The sequence below is a fragment of the Sus scrofa genome, chromosome 1 (genome assembly GCF_054392235.1).
Source record: "Sus scrofa isolate SSC_HxYL_T2T_F1_AM1 chromosome 1, Sscrofa_HxYL_maternal_Yorkshire_Landrace_v2.0, whole genome shotgun sequence".
In the NCBI taxonomy this organism is placed as follows: Eukaryota; Metazoa; Chordata; class Mammalia; order Artiodactyla; family Suidae; genus Sus; species Sus scrofa.
Genome location: NC_139383.1, coordinates 272,244,295 through 272,264,954, shown reverse-complemented (window position 1 = coordinate 272,264,954; position 20,660 = coordinate 272,244,295). Strand labels below are relative to the sequence as shown.

At 49.4% G+C, this 20,660-nt stretch overlaps 1 protein-coding gene across 28 annotated transcripts in view; it reads right to left on the bottom strand.

Annotated features, from left to right (window-relative positions):
• Nucleotides 1-6,032: 6,032 nt before the first annotated feature.
• The window catches only part of GSN (gelsolin), a 77,258-nt gene continuing 62,630 nt past the window's right edge, over nucleotides 6,033-20,660 (bottom strand). For all 28 annotated transcript variants that reach the window (NM_001444457.1, XM_085008463.1, XM_085008648.1 and 25 more), the window contains 11 exon segments: nucleotides 6,033-6,451; nucleotides 7,022-7,082; nucleotides 9,504-9,581; nucleotides 9,767-9,891; nucleotides 11,100-11,274; nucleotides 11,884-12,054; nucleotides 13,938-14,028; nucleotides 16,677-16,810; nucleotides 18,582-18,797; nucleotides 18,956-19,044; nucleotides 20,257-20,389. In NM_001444457.1, coding sequence (NP_001431386.1) covers nucleotides 6,282-6,451; nucleotides 7,022-7,082; nucleotides 9,504-9,581; nucleotides 9,767-9,891; nucleotides 11,100-11,274; nucleotides 11,884-12,054; nucleotides 13,938-14,028; nucleotides 16,677-16,810; nucleotides 18,582-18,797; nucleotides 18,956-19,044; nucleotides 20,257-20,389 — 1,443 coding nt within the window. In that variant the 3' untranslated portion in view covers nucleotides 6,033-6,281.

Sequence of the window (20,660 nt, the reverse complement as noted above, 5' to 3'; positions counted from 1 at the left end):
GTTGTAACACACTGGCCTGAGTGGCAGGAAACTAGGGTTCCACAGATCTTTCAGGTTACCTGGTCCTTTAAACTACGTTATTTCTGTGATCTTCATTTTTTTCAAAGGAAACTATACACCAGTAAAATACTTAAACGTTTTTTTGTTTGTTTGTTTTTGTTCTTTTTTTTTTGGCCGCACTGCGGTGTGTGGAAGTTCCCAGGCCAGAGATCAAATCAAACCCTTGACAAAGTAGCCATTCAAGCTGCTGCAGTGACAACACCACATCCTCAACCGGCTGTGCCACAAGGGAACTCCTAAATGGTCTTTTTTTTATCAGGAATAATTCTCAAGTTCACATTTATGACACTTAGTGGATGTCAATCAATGAGGTTTTTTTAAAAAAATAGTTAATATCAATCAGAGTAACAAAAGATAAGCACAGTCTTGAATTAGGCTCTACATTCAATTTCTCCATTTTCTTTCAAGTGTCTGTGACATTTGTTACCGCTTTAAAAACAGAATTTGAGGATTTTGAGAAAAAAGGAATTTGAGGAATTTGAGAATTTGGTGCAGTGGGTTGGGAATCTGACTGCAGTGGCTCCAGTCATTGAGGAGGTTGGGGTCCCATCCCTGGCCTCGCTCAGTGGGTTAAGGATCTGGCGTTGCTATGAGCCGTGTAGGTTGCAGACGCGGCTGGGATCCGGTGTTGATGTGGCTGTGGTGTAGGCCAGCAACTGTAGCTCTGATTGGACCCCTCTGGGAACCTCCGTGTGCTGCAGGTGCGGCCTTAAAAAAAAAAAAAAAAAAAAAGAGAGAGAAAATTGCTGCTCTTAAGAGCTTTTCCCACTTTACCATTGAGCATGTAATGTGACGTCATGCTCCTTTCTTGTGTGTGTGTGTGTATGTATTTTTAGGGCCACACCCACGGTATACAGAGGTTCCCAGGCTAGGGGTCAAATCAGAGCTGTAGCTGCCAGCCTACACCACAGACAGCAACATGGGATCCAAGCTGTGTCTGTGACCTATGCCACAGCTCATGGTAATGCCAGATCCTTAACCCACTGAGCAAGACCAGGGATCAAACCTTTGTCCTCATGGATACTAGTCAGATTTGTTTCCACTGAGCCATGATGGAAACTCCATCATGCTCCTTTCTGAGCCTCATTTTCCTCACCTGGAAAATAAGGCATTCCACCTGTTTGGGTCTCTTGACCTTTTAAGAACGTGTTGGACGCTAGAGAGCACAAATCTGTACCCAACTTTCAGGGCTGTGTCGACCCCACCGCCATGCCTCTCCCAGGACTTAAAAATCATTGGACTAGATGATGTCTCAGATCTTTCCTAATTTCAGCAACTCTGGACTCAGATCAGGCTGGGATTTGCCTAAAAGGGTCACGCTTGCTAATAGGATACAGCCCTTGTCCTTCTACCCTATAGTCAGAAGAGTTTGTTGACAAACGCAATTGAAACACTAACAGGTTTTAGAAAGCTCTAGAAACTTAGAACCATAATGGAGGCTGGGAATCTTCCCTCAAAGATTCTGAAAAAACACAGGCTAGAAATGAGGCCTCTGAAAATTATTCATTGTCCTAAGACTGTAAGGAACCGTTACTGTTAATTAACTTTTTTTTTAGGGCCGCCACATATGGAAGTTCTCAGGCTGGGAACTGAATCAGAGCTGCCGCTGCTGGCCTACACCACAACCACAGCAATGCAGGATCCACACCATGTCTGCCATCTACACCACAGCTCACGGCAACTCCGGATCCTTAACCCACTGATCGAGACCAGGGATCAAACCCACATCTTCATGGATACTAGTTAGGTTCTTACCACTAAGCCACAATGGGAACTCCTCAACTTTTTTTTTTTGCTTTTTAGAGCCACACTCATGGTATATGGAGGTTCCCAGGCCAGGGGTCAAATCAGCGCTACAGCTCCTGCCCTACACCACAGCTCACAGCAGCTACAGTTCCTGCCCTACACCACAGCTCACAGCATCGCTGGATCCTCAACCCACTGAGCGAGGCCAGGGATCGAACATGCAACCTTGGGGTTCCTGGTTGGATTTGTTTCCACTGCACCACCACAAGAACGCCTTAACTATTATTTTTAGCATCTGACTCCAAAAAATTCTCCCACAAAAGTGCTGTCTACCAGCATCCATTTACCTGCTTCCTTCCTCCTGGGGACTCTGATTTTGTTTAGGTACATTCCTCTTAGAGCTCTCAGCTCAGGGGGAGAGGAATCCAATCCCAGCTCCTGTCATGCACTTAATTGGCCAATGGATAAGTCTGTCCCCCAGCCCATGATCCGGTCAGGAATGGTCATTTAACCCTACGGAGCTCTCGAGATCTGAGGGGAGGTTTTCTGTGCCCTGGGGCATAATTCCTCCTCCCTTTTCTGGGTAACTTCTAGAAACAATCCTTTATTGTTTTCTTAGGGCATTGCCATGAATGGGCGTTGCCATGGATGGGTGTGACCATCTGGGTGCCTATAGATAAGTCATTAGGGGATCAGGAGTGGCAGAGCCAAGAGAGTCGACAGGAAACCCAGACAGACCCATTGGGTTTAGTCAACCAAAAAGGCCCCCTAAACTATCATTTAGGAGGGTACTGAAGTTTTAGGTTTGAGTTGGCTTTCCATTGCTGATAGCCAAAAATAAAAATATATCTGATCCACAATGCAGTGGATCTCTACCTCCAGGTAAAGGACTAGATGCTTTAGTTTTCCAAAAAAAAAAAAAAAAAAAAAAAAAAGAGAGAGAGAGAGAGAGAGAAGAAAAATATATATATATATATATTTTTTTTTACCATTTTTGAGTACTTACTATGATTCAGGTAGGCTCTGTTCTTATTCCCATTTTGCAGCTGAGGAAGCTACCGACAGTTTAAGATCACACTGCTGATGAGCAGTATAGCTAGAATTTGAATCCAGGCCTGAATCCAAAATCCAGCTTTCAACCACTGTATTGTTCCACATCCAGTAAGGTACTATATGAATACAATATTACCATTTTGCAGGTGAGGAAACTGAGGCTCATAGAAACTTCTGGGCCCTCTCTCTAGTGTCTTGCACACCACCTGGAACAAAGTACTATACATATATTTGTATATTTGTATGTATTTATATATATATTTTATGTATTTATGTGTGTGTGTACATATGTATATATATATATATATATATATATATATTTTTTTTTTTTTTAACTTGTCTTGGCCAAGGTAGGATGCAGGCTCTAAGCCCAGGCCAACCTCTTTCCAAGAGACCATCTTTGGCACCTGCAAGGCACTACCCAGTGGCTTCTGCATCATGCGTGATGGACGCTAACGTTTCTCAAAAACCATTAGGAAGAGAAAAATGTGTGGTTGAAGTGATGGTCTTCCTTATCTTGCTTTTGGGAGAAAAATACAGAGTCCAAGCAACTCAGTTGCTTCAGGCAATGTCCTTTCTCAGAGTATGCAGCCCATTCTCTCTGAAGCCACAGACACCAATAAACCAAAACTGGCCAATCAACTGCCTTGATTGTCAATAAACAAAATTAAGACTGCATGGCAGGTTCACCTGTGTTTGACCTCCCCCAGGTTTCCAGGAGCTGAGCTGGCTCAGTTTAGACAGGCCTCCACCTGCCTCTAGTGAAGGCCCTACAAGCTCCAGGTGGTAAATGCTGCCTTGGTTCCAGAACTTTGCATTTGTCAGGTTGATAGTTTTGACCAAGTTGAAAGCAGCCCTTTGGAGTAGGTGAGGCAGGCCTTACAAGATCAAGTCCAAACCCCTGAGAGTAGCATTTGAGGCCCTCTGTGAATGCTGGGTTTCTCCACTCTCTGTTCCAGACGTCCGGGCTGCTGTCTGCCCTGAGCAGGACATTCTTCCTGAGAGTTCTGTCTTTGTACTTTGCTGCATACCCTGCCCGAGATAACCTGACTCGCCCCCCCCACCACCTCCCACTCCACATTTCACCTGGAAAATTCCTTCTCCACTACCCTCGTCATTTCTGCAACAAATCAGTATCTCTGGAGGTGGGGCCCCTGGGGAAGTTACGCATTTAAAAAACTCCCTGGACAATTTGGGTGATCAGCCAGCTTTGAAAACAGCAATGTAAACACACACCCTCTTCCCACTACATAAACCCTCATACTGGTTTCTGTTCTTCTGGAGTCCTATGCTGCAGGAGTCTTCACTCTGTAACTTGATGGGGATGGGGTCGGGGAGGTGGCATGGAACAAAAGGGGAAAACATGGAGAGAAAAGATCAGAAAGGATAGAGGGGAGAGAAAAGGGGTCTGTCTCTCAGCAGTCATTTGGACTGGTTTGGAATCTCCATGGAGAAAAACTTTATAGAGACACAAGTTCACAGACACATGTAAGAGGGACTTTGTGACAACAGGTGCACGTGAGCCAAGAATCAGGGCCCAGGAGGACAGCGGGGGCTGAGGGGTCCCTCTCCACACCTCCAAGGCTACAAGCTTTGGGAGCATCCAGGGGCACCTCTTGACAGCAGAAACACTCCTGGGAACCAAGGGGAAAGAGGAAGATCTAAGCTGATGCTACAGAGTGTGGTACCTTGGCCTACTTTCTACTATAGGGCTTGTAAATGACGCAGGGCCCCGCTACTGGCTTCAAACCCCTTACCCACCGTATTCCAAGGCCATGCCTCCCGGTGACTGAGTGTCGTGGGGAGATAAGCCACACCCCACTGGCTCCTGGGAGAGCTTCAACTCCTTTGTTGGCGGATTTGACTTGGGCTCGAGTTATATCTTTTTTTTTTTCTTTTAGCCGCACCCGTGGCATATGGAAGTTCCTGAGCCAGGGATCGAATCCAAGCTGCTGCTGTGACCTACACCACAGCTGCAGCAATGCCAGATCCTTAAGCCACTGTGCCACAGTGGGAACTCTAAGAACATACTGAAGCAAACAGATATTTGTACACCAATGTTCACAGCAGCATGAGTCACAACAGCCAAAAGGTGGAAACGAGCAGAGTGTCCATTGATGGCTGAACAGATAAACAAAATGTGCTATATACACACGATGGGATATTATTCAGATACAGAAAGAAATGAAATTTAGATACATGCTATAAAACATACAAATATTGAAAGCATTATGCTAAATGAAATAAGCCTGACAGAAGACAAATGCATGGTTCCACTTAGATGAGGCAGAAGAGGCAAATATATGGTGACACAAAGTGGAATAAAGGTTACCCAGGCAGCGGGGAGGTGAGAATGGGACTTATTATTTAATGGGCACAGCATTTATGTTGGGGATTATGAAAAAGTTTTGGGTCTAAACAGTGGGGAGACTACACAACATGGTAAATATATTTAATGCCACTAAATTGTACATTTACAAATGGTCCAATGATATGATGTTATGTATAGTTCACCACAATAAAAAAAATAATGATAAAAATGGAAATATACTGGGAGTTCCCATTGTGGCTCAGTGGGCTATGAACCCGACTGGTATCCATGAGGTTGCAGGTCCAATCCCTGGCCTCGCTCAGTGGGTTAAGGATCCAGCATTACCCTGAGCTGTGCTGTAGGTTGCACGTGGCGTGGCTGTGGCTGTGGCCAGTGGTTGTAGCTCTGACTCAACCCCTAGCCTGGGAACCTCCATATGCTGCACAATGCGGCCCTAAAAGACAAAAAAAAAAAAAAAAAGGGGGGGGGGACTATATCGTTAAAGTTTATTTTATTTTACTTTGGCTCGAGGACTCCCCAAAAGCTTTGCTGACCCTTCCTGGACTGCGTGGTGGTCTAAGATGCTTGCGCTCAATCCCTCTTCCTCTCCCCTTCAGCTGGGGTCAGACTTGCACCTTGGTCTGATGGCTGACGGCTCTCCAGCCTTCCCTGGTTCCTCCCACACAGGCCTTTCCCCCAATACAATCTATGCCCATCTCATCTTGTTGCTTCTCAGGGTACCAGAATTCACACACATAGGACAAGGAAGCTGATCCACTGCTTCACAGGCACCAGGGAGCCCTCCCCACCCCCAAGGCATTCTCAGAACAATGACCAGGACACTCAGTCACAGGAGGCTAACTCACTTCAAAAAGCTTTTATTGAATTCAATTTCCCAAAGCACAGATACTGGAGACAATTTTGCAAGGACCCTGTATTTTCTCAGGGCTGTATTTGGCTACTATAAAAACAACAACAACAACAACAACAAAAAACCAACAACAAAACCACACACGCACACACCAGAGTGGCCCTGCACGCTGTAAGGTCTCCTTGAGGGATGGACAGTTCTGAAAGGCACTGACCGGTGATGGGTGGGGCCTGCCCTTCTTCAGGCAGCCAGCTCAGCGATGGCCCTGTCCAAGGGATCCACCGACCAGTAGTTGTCATCCCAGCCGAGGAACCAGCCCACAAAGGAAGGAGGCTCAAAGCCTTGCTTCACCACATTGATGGGGGTTCTCCTGTCGCGATTAGCTGGGTCCGTCTCGATGTACCGCTTAGCTGCAGACACACAGGCACGAGAAGAATCCTTAGCGCCTCCCTCATCAAGGAGAGGTGGTTCTGTTGCCTAAGATGGTTTTTGGTCCTACTGTCTCCCTAACGCCCAACCCCTGCCCTGGATGCCACCATCCCTTAAAGGCAATGACACCCACACGGCACCTCCACCACTCTGCCCAGAACACAGGAAAGGACAGGGGGCACAGCTGAACCTCCTGGTTCACAAAGCTTTTATCATTTTTCTCTAGCTGCCCCTCACTGGAAGACATTAAAGAACCAGCTTTGGGCCACCCAGCTTCCAGGGATCTACTTTCCAACATCCATACCGGGACAAAGGTGGTCCCTGGGCATCCTGGGAACCTGAACAGTTTCTATCTGCTCCTTCCTTTCCTGACATGACCTAAGGCTTCTGTGGGAACTGAGCTGTTCTTTACGACCCCAGGGAGGGCTCACCAGGGGCTGACCTTGGATGAGGAAGTCCCCACCCTGCTGTCGGGAACTCCCAGAGCCAGGCATGAAGCTGCCCCCAGCCCCTGGGGACATGAAACAGCCCCACTGGCACAGTCTCCTTACCAGAGGTCAAGGCTTCTGTCTTTTCCTCCTCTTGGGAATCCTTCCCAACCCAGACAAAGACCTGGAGGAGAGAGGTGAAATGAAAGACACGAAAAGAAAAAGGTGTGAGGAGTGCTGACCAAATTCGCTGCTGGAGTAAGAACGCGGAGCTTCAGGTGCTGGACTGGCACCCTTTCCGGAGACCGCAGACTGACTACAAGGATCTGGGACAGAGACTGCAAACTGGTGACCTTCAACCTGCTTTGGTGGCCCACATACCCCCTAAGGGGTGGTTTGCAAAGTCTTTTTAGATAAACTGAATTCCTAGCTGATTACCTTCAACCTAGACTTGCAACTTCTCTTGAAAACAGGGAGGATCTGGCAACTTCACCTTCAGGTGGGTGAAGCTGAGTGGTGGCTGCCCCTCTAGATGGGAAGTTCTAGTTTGCCTCAGGCTCCACCATGCCTTTCCGTCTCCCCATGGCAGCCTGCTCCACTGCTAACATTGCCATCAGGCACTGAGATGGAGATTTCTCTCTAGAAGTTCAGGAATGATCCCTTTTCAGGCGTCTATTTGTTCAACAAATGAGCAGCCTAATATATGCTATGCTCACTGGTTTATTCACACAACAAATATGCATTGAGAGTCTGCTAGGTGTTAGGTTCCTTGTGTCTCAGCCAACATGAGACACACAGAAGGTTTGGAATTAAAAATGACTTGCCACCACTACCACCATTTTGAGATTTTTTTTTTTTTTTTTTTCTTTTTAGGGCTGCACCTGCAGCATATGGAAGTTCCCAGGCTAGGGGTCGAATCAGAGCTGCAGCTACCAGCCTACAGCCACGGCCACTGCTATGCCAGATCCAAGCCACATCCATGACCTATGCCACAGCTTGTGGCAACACTGGATCCGTAACTGACTGAGTGGGGCCAGGGATCGAACCTTCATGCCTGTGGATTCTAGTTGGGATCTTAACCCACTGAGTCACAATGGGAACGCCCCATTTTGAGTCTTATTACAAGATTTGTTACACCAAGAAATCTATTCAGCTGACTTTCATTTATCATCTATTTTGATGCATATCAAATATTTTAAAGAGCACGTGTCATTGATAAAATGGTATCTGACAATATTGCCAAACTTTTCTCTCCTACTTATTTACAAGTGTGTTCCCTACTATATCGGCCCCTCCACTGCAGGTATCATGTCTATTCTGCTGTCATGGGATCCCCAGCACTCCAGCAGTTTGCCTGGAAGACATGGTGCTTCATAAATGCTGGCTACGTGAATGAATAAACCAATGAACAAACAGATTAAGTAGCCAACGGAGCAATCACTGACAGCAGCTGAATAGCTAGGCTGCAGACATTTGGGTACTGATCCTCTGACTGGGGAGCCCCAGAAGTAGCACTGTGGATTGACGGGAGTCTTTTATTTTCTTTTCATTTTTGGCATGTGGAAGTTCCCAGGCCAGGGATCAAACTTGCACCACAGCAGTGACTGGACCCTCAGGGGTAACAATGCCAGGTTCTTAACCCACTGAGCCACCAGGGAACTCCTCAATGGCTGCTATCTCTGACCTGACAAACTCAGGAAGAAGCCAACTTGATAGGAAGGGCTGTTGACTGCCAACCCTCACTAGAATGTTAAGCCCCTCGGAGGCCGGGAAATGTCCACTTCCAGGTGACACTAGACAGTTTATGCTGCAAAGTTCAACTTTCTTTACCAACAGATGTAAGAGTTCACTCTCCCCTAAGGCCTGGGAGCAAATGCTGGCCGCCTGATTTGCATTTATATGGTGCTTTGCAGTTTCCGAGGAGATTTTAACATTTGGATTATGCAAGGTGGTTACCGTCACTCCCATTTTGCAGATGAGGAAATGGAGGCTCAGAAAGGGAAAATGAGGAGTCCCCATTGTGGCTCCAAACCCAACTAGTATCCACGAGGATGCAGGTTCAATCCCTGGCCTCTGCTCAGTGGGTTAAGTATAAGCGTTGCTATGAGCTGCAGTGTAGGTCACAGACTCGGCTCAGATTCTGCATTGCTGTGGCTGTGGTGTAGGCCAGCAGCCGCAGCTCTGATTCAACCTCTAGCCTGGGATCTGCCATATGCTGCGGGTATGGCCCTAAAAACCCCCCAAAAAAAGAAAAAAGAGGAGTTCCCGTCCTGGCTCAGGGGTTAACGAATCCAACTAGGAACCACGAGGTTGTGGGTTCGATCCCTGGCCTTGCTCAGTGGGTTAAGGATCCCGGCGTTGTCATGAGCTGTGGTGTAGGTCACAGATGCGGCTCGGATCTGGTGTTGCCGTGGCTGTGGCATAGGCCGGCGGCTACAGGTCCGATTTGACCCCTGGCCTGGGAACCTCCATATGCCACGGGAGTGGCCCAAGAAAAGGCAAAAAGGCAAAAACAACAACAAAAAAACCCAAAACCTAGAAAAGACAAAAAAAAAGAAAAAAGAAAAGAAAGGGAAAATGACTTGTAGCAGCATTCTTCACCCACCTGGTCCCAGGTGTCCAGGAGCATGACGTCATCAGTGGCCAGGTCCTCCTGCATGAGCTCGCCAGGAACCTCTTCGACCTGGGAAGGAACAGAAGAGGCGAATGAAAGCGCATGAGCTCCTTCCCTCTCGGGGTGGGCTGGCTCTACCTGCCTGTGAGGGAGCTAGCAGGCTCCAGCCTGCAGCAGTCTGGGCTCTGCTGTCTGAAGGGTTTCTCCCCAGCTCTGCCAGGAAAGCAGAGATAGCACCCCCCACCGGGGCTCACCACAAAACGTCCAATCTTGTTGGAGCAGGCGAAGAGGCGGGGAGGGTGGGCGTCCATCTTCTTGTCCTTCAGCCGTGGGGACGTGCGGTAGGCGGCCTTCCCGCCCAGGGCCTCCCAGAAGCTGTCTGTGAAGGAAGGTGGCACCAGTCACCAATAGACACCATCACCCCCCCCAGCCCCCCCCCCCAGCACTTCTCCCCAGACCCCAGGACGAACCCTGCTCTCCGTCCCCACCCTCCACCTTCAAGTCCCAGGGGGCCAAAGAAGGAAGGGGCCTGAGGGATTCAAAGGTGATGAAACAGAGGCCCAGAGAGGGCAGACTTGGCAGTAGACACACAGCCAGGACTAGCTCTGGTTTGAGACTGACAACAGCACTGTGGGATGGGGATAATTATCCCCACTCAACAAATGAGGCTCAGAGAGGTCAAGCAACTCATCTAACATCACACAGCTTGTTACGTGGTGCAGCCAGGATGCCCACCTCATCTTTTCCCACTAGACCTGCTCAGCCCACAGGCGCTATTTACATTTAAATGCATTTTCTTGCCAGTTACATTTCAAGTGCTCATTAAGATAAACATGTGACGAGTGGCCCCCAGATTGGACCTGGCAGATATAGAACATGCCCATTCTCTCAGAAGGTTCCAGTGGACTGTGCTGCTCTAGACAGAACTACTCTTCCCCATATCTGCTAAGCATCAAGCAGGAGGGAGCAGGCAGAAAGACCACTCTGACCTGGGCTCTGGAAACAAAGCAGGCCTGTAGCATTTTTGTCCAGGGAGAATCTCATGATTAAGACACATCGCAGCCCCTGTGGGGCTGTTACCCTGCCTACAACCTTTCTTTTTTTTTTTTTATTACTCAAATGAATTTATCACATCTGTAGTTGTATAATGATCATAACAATCTAATTTCACAGGATTTCCATCCCACAGCCCAAGCACATCCCCCCACCCCCCAAACTGTCTCCTCCGGAGACCATAAGTTTTTCAATGTCTGTGAGTCAGCATCTGTTCTGCAAAGAAGTTCCGTCTGTCCTTTTTTCAGAGTCCACATGTCAGTGAAAGCATTTGATGTTGGTGTCTCATTGCATGGCTGACTTCACTTTGCCTACAATCTTTCAAGGCTTCCCAGCAAGTGACCATCTCCTGCAGAGCCTTCCCCGCCTGCCCCAGGCCACACTGAGCTCCTTTCTCTAACTCCCGGAGGCCTTCTTCTCACTGACCGAAGCCCTCATTTTCATCCAACCCGCTGTGATTAACACACATCACGGAGAGAAACCTAAGGGCCGCATTCCCAGAGAACAGTGGGTCCCTCTGGCCCCCGCTCCTACCTGGCTCGCTGCCTTCTGCCACCTGCACAGGTTGGGCCCGAAGCACGCGGAGCAGCTCCTGGGCCCCGGTCTTCTCGGCCTCGCTGGCTCCTGTCCCCACCCACAGGTAGGCAGCCGAGGGGGTTTTCAGGACAAAGGCATCGTTGGAGTTTAGTGCGCCGGCCTTGGGGATCACCTGGGAGGACCATGCTCGATCAATCAGGAGCCAGACCAAAAGCTCTCAGACCCCCTCCTCACTGCCCGGAGATGCTGCGGCAGGACCAGCTCCTAGGTGGGGACTCGGAGGAGCACGCCCCATCAGAGCTGAGGACATGGACTTGGACACCGAGGGGCTTAGCTGACTCCCATGAGTCATTAATGCACTGTGACTAGGAATGTGGGCCGCAAGAACAGAACTGAGTGCCCAGAACAGAAGAGGTGTCAGTCCCATTCTCCGGAAGGCTGCTCAGGAGGATTGCGCTCAGGTCTGCACCTTCCACCGTGAAAGGGAGAGTAGCCAGCTGGAAGGTAATCGAGAACAAAGTCCAGAGTGTGAAGAATGGACTCCCAGCAGGGTAGTGAGCTGCCCGTTGTGGAAGGTATGCAAGATAGGGGGCACTGGGCATTCTTGAAACGAGAGGAAATCTAAGACATACAATCCCACTGCCAAAGCCGGAAGGTATGAAGAGCTGTGTGTTAACCCCTTAGCCAACCCCAACCGACCCAGTGCCCAGAGATCTGCCCTTCAAGCCTGGGAGGTTTCAGAAAGGCCAACCCTGCCCGGGGTCCAGGCCTTGGGTGTTACCTCAACGGCTCGGGTGGCTCCAGAGCTGCTGGCCCGGACCTGGAAGAGGCGGGTACTGGCGGGGGCTGTCTGTCCACCCTCGCGGGAGGTGCCACCCCTGTAGATGATCATGGGTTTCCCACCAAACAGGCTCATGAGGTGAGCGGGTTCCTTGCCTTGGACCACACGGCTCTGGGAGGGAGAAAGAGGGCAAGTCAGGAAAGGGGTGGGGGGCAGGCATCAGTCCTGTGCGGCATCAGGCTCATTGCCACCTGCTGCAGCCAGCAGGGCCCAGGCTCATCCCTCAAATGAGGTTGTCATGCTTCTGTCTATGCTCTGGGTGGAACGTGACCCTACAGCACTCGGGGGGTGGGCAAGGGAACGGGAGTTCCAGGAAGGCTGGAGATAGCACTGCAGCCTGAGGTCCCCTGGGCACTGCTCAGCCTCTTGCTTCCCATGAGGCCCTGCCTGGCTGACCCTGAGTCTAGTCTAAGAACCAAGAGAGCCCGTTTGCAAATATTCCCTTAAATGGAAGCACAGGGATTGTCCGTGGACATTCTTCCAGGATGGTGACGTCAGCCCCGGGCATGGAAGCCAGCACAGTGGTGAGGATAGAGCCTCTCAGATCTGGAGAGACCCCTCCTGCCCAGCCAGTGTCCCCCACAAGCCAACTGCAGTCAGGGGCTTGGTGGTGGGAGGGAGGGGGCAGGGAGATCTCAGATACAGCGTACCTGATCCTGGCTTGGGGGCCCATTTCAATTTTGGATCCCAGTGGTGACCCTGGCCCTAGCTAAGTCTAGAAGACAATCTCGCATGGACGCTGGGAGTATTGGGGTCACGTCCCAGGATGAACAACCACTGCTGGGTCAGAGCTCAGATCCCAGCTCCACCCTGATGGTGAGAACTCAGGCACGGGACTCACCCTCTCAGGTCCTTCCTCTGTGAAATGGGGTCAAGAATGCTAATCCTAAAGCTCTTGTTGAGATGAGCTAAGACAGTAATCATCCTGCTTGGCATCCGACACCCCGAGGACCCCCCGGTCATGGTCAAAGTTCAGGGCACCAACCCTGGATCCAAATCCAAACCCTGCTGGCTCCAAGGGTAGGACCGAGGAAGGAGAACTCTGGCTCCCCCCACATCTCCCCACCTGGCTCTGCTGCCCCCTAGGGCCCCACACTGTGGCCCGGTCACTGTTTAAACCCACAGATCCCTTCACTTTACAGTTATCATTTTAGCAATGTCCCCTTGTTCTCAGAGTCAAGGTCACATCCTCACTGTGACTTCTGGGTGGTCTGGTCCCTCTGATCACCTCCCCAGACTCCCATCATGGCACTCTCCCCCTCGCCTTAGTACCCAATGCCCTCTCCCACCTTGGGCCCTTGGCATAGTCTCTTCCCTCTACCTTGACTGTGCCTGGCCAACTCCTACTCATCCGTTAGGTCCCAGCTGAAAAACCCCTTCCTGGCTGGGGGACTTGTCTAATCCAATTAGAGCCTACCTGGGATCTATGTGTCCTTATACTTAACACACATGTAGAAGGGGCCGTTATGGGCCAAGCGTGGCTCTAAATGTATTACAAATGTTAATGCTTCATCCTCACAGCAATCCTGGGAGACAGGTACTGCTAGTACACCTAGTTTGAGAACATAAGGGCACTGAGAAGCTAAGTGATTTGTCCAAGGTTGCCCGGAGGTAAAGATGGATTCAAACTCAAGCAGGTTGGCTCCATGTTCATCCTCTGAAAACTCCCCCACACCACCTCTCCTCTCCTTTCTCTGCAACGCCTTGTCATTTTCACGCACTGCCACAGTGCATGACATTATACATCCATGTGCCCGCATGTCTGCTGAACATCTTTCTCCCCCCTAGACTATAAACCACATGAGGGCAGTTTGGGGTAGGGCAGGGGTGGGATCTGTATCTTCATGGCTACAGATGCAGTGTTGGGTACACGGGAGCCCTACATAAGTATTTGTTGAAAGGATGGATGGACAGATTGATGGACAGTCAGACACATGAACGAACAGAGGGACAGGGCCCAGAGTGCGGCCCAAGGGGTGGTGGGCTGGGCTCACCTGGACTGGGGTACCTCCCAGCTCCTCATCCAGCTGGGCAGTCAGGATGGCAGACGCGGCGACCTCATCCTGGGTGGACTGGGCGCCCTGCCTGGAAGGGAAGTGAGACTCAGTCTCTCCTTCACCCTGGGCCTGAGAAACCCACAAATCTCCGGATTACAGGTAATGAAACTGAGACACAGAGAGGGAAAGGGGTTTTCTCAAAAGCAACCAGAGCGGGAACCAAACCAACATGCCCTATGGTCTGCTCAGCATCTCGCCTCCTTATAGAGATCTGAGCACAACCAGGGGACTTCTTCATCCTAAATCTGCCCTGAGGGGAGGTTTGTGGTGGGTGACTTTCTGCCTCACCTCTTCCTTATCTAAAGTTCCCATAACCAACATGTGTTATCTATATAAGCGAACAAAAATCTGACAAATTGCAAGTTCCCGCTGTGGTGCAGTGGGTTAAGACTCTGACTGCAGTGGGTTGGATCGCTGCTGAGGTGCAGGTTCAATCCCTGGCCCAGAGCGTGGGTTAAAGGATCCTGCATTGCTGCAGCTGTGGTGTAGGTTGTAGCTGTGGCTTGGGTTCAGTTCCTGGCCTGGGAACGTCCATGTGCGGCAGGTGGGGCCCTAAAAGGAAAAAAACTACAAATCTAACAAATCAGTGTCATGATGCATCTAATTTTTAAAAAATCCTGCCTTCTCGTGAGTTTTGTACCATGTATTACCTAGTCCAAAAAAATTTCTTTCAAGCTGCTTTTAAAAGTCTGAGGTTGTCAGGGTGTTCCCATTGTGGCTCAGCAGCAACAAACCAGACTAGTATCCAAGAGAATGGAGGTTCGATCCCTGGCCTTGCGCAGTGGGTTAAGGATCTGGTGTTGCTACGGCTGTGGTGTAGGCCAGCACCTCCAGCTCTAATTTGACCCCTAGCCTGGGAACCTCCATATGCCACAAGTGCCACCCTAAAAAGCAAAAAAGAAAAAAAAAAAAAGTAGAAGTAAAAGTCTGAGGTTGTCAAGTTGAGAGGCATTCTACAAAATAAGACCAAGACTCTTCCAAAGCACCAAGGCTGTGAAAGAAGACTCAGGAACTGTCATAGATTAAAGACATGATGATTAAATGTCATCAAGGAGACGTGATGTCTAAGTGCCATGTGGGATCCTGGGTTAGATCCTAAGGCCAGAAAAAAAGATATTAGTGGGAGAAGTGATGAAATTCAAGTAAGGTCTGTAGATTAGTTAGCAGTATTGTATCAGTGTTAATTTCCCAGTTTTGAAACTTGAGCTATGGTTAGGTAAGATGTGACCATAGAGGGAGCTGTGTAATGGGTACATGGCAACTGTCTGTACCATTTTTTGCAACTTTGCAGTAAGTCATTTCAAAATAAAAAGTTTAAAAAAGAAGTTCAATGAACTTTAAAAACTTTGAAATTCCATAGAGAAATGAAGTGAAAAATGAAAAATACTGGAGTTCCCATTGTGGCTCAGCAGTTAAGAACCTGACTAGTATCCACGGGGATGAGGGTTTGATCCCTGGCCTTGCTTAGTGGGTTACAGGATCCAGCGTTGCCACAAGCTGTGGTGTAGGTTGCAGATACAGCTCAGATCTGACGTTGCTGTGGCTGTGGCGTAGGCCTGCAGCTACAGCGCTGATTCGACCCCTAGCCGGGGAACTTCCATGTGCCGTGGGTGAGGCCCTAGAAGAAAAAAAAGAAAAAAGAAAAATGAAATAGTATACTGAGACACCATTTTATAAACTATCAAGTTGACAAACAGCAAAAGTTTGATAACACAGTCCATCGCTGAAGCTGTGGAGAAAGAGACATTCTCATTTGCTGCTGGTGGCAATGCAAATGCTACAAACTCCATACAGGGAGCTGGGCAGCATCTATCAAAATGACAAGTATATTTATTCTTTGACCTGGCAATTCTGCTTCTGGGAACTCATTCCAGAGACGTTTCTCTACACATTCAGAGTGATGTTTGTTTAAGGTTACTAATCACAGCAATGCTTGTAATGGCAAAAGTCTGGAATCCACCCAAGTATGCCTCAGCAGGGAATTTGTTAAAGAAACCACAGGATAGCCACACGATGGAATATTATGCAGCTATAAAAAAAGAGAATAAGAAAGCCCTTGGAGTTCCCTGGTGGTTCAGCAGGTTAAGGATCCAGCGTTGTCACTGCTGTGGTGTGGTTTGACCCCTGGCCTGGGAACTTCTGCATGCCACAGATGCGGCCAAGAAAGTAAATAAATTTAAAATTTTTTTAAAATTAGAAACCGTGGGAGGATAAACAGCACTTTGAGTGGAACTGTGGGAAAGATTTTTGTTTGTTTCTCCCTACTCCCCCATGTCTCCTACTATGGACATATAATGCTTTTTTTTTTTTCCTTTTTTTATAATTTTTTTTTTTTTTTTTTACTTTCGGGGGTCTCTGTTTTTCTTTTTTTTTTATTACTCAAATGAATTGTCACATCTGTAGTTGTATAATGATCATAACAATCTGATTTCACAGGATTTCCAGGACCTATAATGCTTTTATGAGAATAGTTTAAAAGTGGTTTCAAGAAATAAGACAAGCCGTGCTGGCCTCCAGATGACAGCCTTTCCCAGTGGCGTGTGGCTGTCCCGCCTTAGGTCCACGCACCCCAGGCTCGCCTCAGGCCTGTTTCACCGGCCTCCTTGTTGCCATGCTCAGGGCCCAGCCGCTGCCCCCCATGCCCCCCACCCACAACGCAGGGCCCCAACCCCTCACCAGTTGTAGATGATCTGTCCCTGACGGCCACCATGACGGTAGTTGTACAGGATAATGTAGCTGTCACCACCGTAGAACTGTCCGTACGTGGCAGGGTCCACAGGCACTTTGTTGGAGCCTTCGATTCTCCAGATCTGCCAGAGCCAAGCTGGGCTCAGACATGGTACAGCACCCCCAGCCCCATCCCTACTCAGGTCAGCTGGGAAGCCACAGGGTGGTGGGCAGTGCTTACCCAACAGGACTGCACTCAGACTCAGACTGAAGTTAAATAACTTGCCCAAATCACAAAGCCACTAGGATTCAATCCTGCTCAGGATCCTTACAGCGCACGCCTGTCCCACCCTGAACTTCCTTCTCGCAGAGATCAGCCCAGGCCCTGGTAGCTGTGTGGACCTAATTCAAATCATGCTCCACCCCCTCAGAGGTTGTACGACCTGGGACAACTTGCCTAACATCTTTGAGCCTCACTTTCCTCTTCTGAAAAATGGGAATAGTCAGCGTTGTTGTGAGGATCAAATGAGTTTATTCATGAAAAGTCTAGCAGAGTGCCTGGCACAGGGCGATGGCTTTGCAGGGGGCTACTGCTCTTAATTATGAGAATTATTATCATTTTATTACTAATATGACCACTATTGAATTTTCAGGATTTTATAGATCAGCTACTGGGGCAGGTCCATCACTAAGTGACTGACTCCTGCTGGCACATCTCTTTACAGAGCTCTGGTGACACTGATTCCCCTCAACTCAAGGAGTCATGAAGCCCTGCAGCGCCACCTGGTGGTGCTAAAAACCCCAGGAGATAGAATCTCTGAATCTTAAAAATCCTTGAAGGTGATGGAATGGGATGAAACCTCATTTTTACAGGTGAGGAAAGTGAAGTTCAACAAGGCTAAGGAACTCACCCAAGGTCACACAGATGAGCTGCCAGGGCTCTTTCCACACTGCCCTATCCTGATCATTTTCATTACATCCTCCCCTCCCACTGAAGCGATAAATGAGAAATGAATGAAGAATAACACCAATGACAAAAACAAAAATAAATAAAAACAAACACTTTTGCTATTTCTATTATGTAGAATGGAATCAATGTTTTCCTGAAGCAGATTCTACCTTGTAAACATCTCTCAACTCCACCCCCCCCCCACCTCTCCACCTTCGCTGTGACCTCCCTGATTTCAAGGTCATCGTCTCTTCCCTAAACTATTATAACAACCTCCTAATGAGATTTCTACCCTCATCCTCCTGCCTCTAATTCATTTTTGTGATGAGTTCCAGAAGCACAGAACTGACCCTATCACATTTCTGCTTTTTAAAAAAGAAAAAAAACTCACACATAAAACTCTCACTAGCACCTAATGGTTGATACAGGATCAAGTCCACACCCTTGGACACAGAACTCAAGGCTCCTCCTTTAGGATGCCATCAGCACCAGACTCCCAAGACAGCTCCCTGCCTGGAATACTCACTCTTCTTCTGTGGCAGCAAACTCCTACTCATACTCTGAAGCCCAACCAAAGGGTCCCTATCTCTGTGAAGACTTCCCCAATGACCCCCCTTCACTGCTCTTCCTGTGTTCCCATAATTCCTGTACACCTCCCATCTACCACTGACCACAGAGGTCTGAGCAACCAGAACGGCTGTGTCACCTCCCTCCCCAGATCAGGCGCTCTTCATGGGCCGGGTGGGGTCTCAGACACTTGGCATAGGGCCTGGCAAACAACAGTACTTAGGATATGTCAGTTGTAAAAATCAAGTAAGACAAAAAGAATCTCATCCACCAAAACTGTGGCCAAAACCACTTAAGAGAAACATCCTCCGAGAAGCAGGAGGCAGTGGGTGGGCCAGAAGTGCCTGGGAGGGAGCAAGGGAGGGGCCTGAACATACCCAGCCTGGCCCCCCAGGTACCTGTTTCTGGCCTGTGCCATCGTCATCCATGCCGTGCTGGGCAGCCATGGCCGTGGAGGTATGCAGAGTGGCAGCGTCGAAGGGCACACGCTCCACGTTGGCGATGTGGCTGGAGAGATAGCTCAGGCCCGGGCCGTCCACCTGGTCTGGGTCCCGCCAGTTCTTGAAGAACTGTTTGAACAGTGGGGTCTCGCCGCCCTCGGGAAGGACGGAGACCTGGAAGCGGAGGGAGGAGAGCGGGATGAGCTGGGCTGGGGTCCTCAAGGGAGCCTCAGACAACTAGTCCACAAGAAGGGACTGCACCCACTGCAGCCCAGCCCTTCCCCACCCAAACTGGACCTATCCTCACTGTCCTGCCTGGCTCCAAGACTCACCTGGGTCTGCTTGGGATAGTTCATCTTGGAGATGAAGTCGGAGGCCGTTTTGAGGGCAGCCTTCCTCTCCTCCGTGTTGGCCTGCTTACCTGTTGGCAGATGGAGGATAACGGACCTGGGGTCAGCCCAGGGTCCCAGCATCCATGGTGCAGGGAAAGCAGCAGCCAAACCTCCCTCCCTCTTCTTTTCAGACTGTAGACAGTCAAGGCCAGAGACCCCAGAGCTGACCATGCCACCAGCTTACCCATTACTGAGCTCAGAATTATACAAAAGTGATTGCATTTCATCCACACGACCTCACATGACAAAGATCATTATCTTGTCCTATTACATATCAGGAAACCAGGGTCTTAGAGAGATTAAGTGACTTGACCAAGGCCACTCAGCCAACGGGAAAGCTGTGACTCAGACCCTCAGAAGCTCCCCTCCCCTAGGCCAGGTGTCCACAGCAGGGGGCTCCCCCAGTTCCACAATCAAATTCGCCCCAACCCTGAGAGCCTTCCCACACCTAGATAGCTCCTGGCTAGCAGGCGCCAGGCCTCAGACCCCAGCTTTCTCATTGTCAAGGCAGTAGGGCCCAGATAAAAATAATAATAGTAACACCACCACCACCAACAATAATAATACTATTTCCACAAGTGCTAATCCCTCTCTCCCTCTCTCTGCCATTCTCTGTCCACCCACTGACTCCTCCCCATTTTGTCCCCTTCTTAGGACTAGTCGCAGATGCCGATGGGTCCTCTCAACATCTGGGCTTCTTGGAAACATCAAGGTCAACCTTCTCCAAGAGCCTGCCCTACTCAGTCCCACATGACATTCCACAAAGAGTTCCATGGACCCCTCGCAGGGCATTTCCCCAACAGAACACTGATTGCCCCAATATACACTAGCAAGTTAAAGGCTCTTAAAAGTCCTGCAATAAACAAGCTTGTTAACATTGTAGAATCCAGCATAAGTCCATGAACTTATTTGACTGTAAAATTGTATGGGCTTTTTTTTTTTTTTTAACATATTTTTCACAAGATATCCATTAATCTTTCTAAGAAATAGTATTATAACACACTTGGGAAACATCAGTTTTAGCCCAAATAGGAAAACTGAGGCCCAGAGAGGTAAGTATGGTGCCCAAGATCACACAGCAAGTCAACTGCAAAGCCAGGGCTTTAGCCCAAGACTCCTGATTTCTACTGCCCAGGGTGTCCAGAACACACATGCGACCCTCCCTCGTGAGCCGAGTGCCTGAAAGGCTGCAGGAGCTTCCACCTGAGGTCCTGTTAGAGCCCTTCCCCTGTCCCCGGTACCTTTCCAGACAAAGATCTTCCCATCTTTGCCGTGGTCCAGGATGAAGCAGTCCTCTGACTTCAAGGCCCCCTGGGCGAAGGGGTTCTCATCGGCCACGAGGGAGACTGTCATGGTGCCTGCGCCGTTGGAGACCTGTGGGGACAAGAGATAGGTCCGTGAGTGACCTCCACCGCCTCAGCCTACCCACGGGCGCCCCCGAGCCCACACGTCGGGGGGGGGGCCCCACATCCCACTCCCACCCCCACAAACACGTGGCCTGGCACCCTCCACCCCTAAGGCTCATTCAGGGTTTCTCTGTCCTTTTCGGCTTTGTCACAACCACACCTGTGACCTACACACAAGCGTAGCGTGGAAACTGCACGTGGAAAAGGAAGGAGGGATCAAATGCAGGAATGCGGTGGCA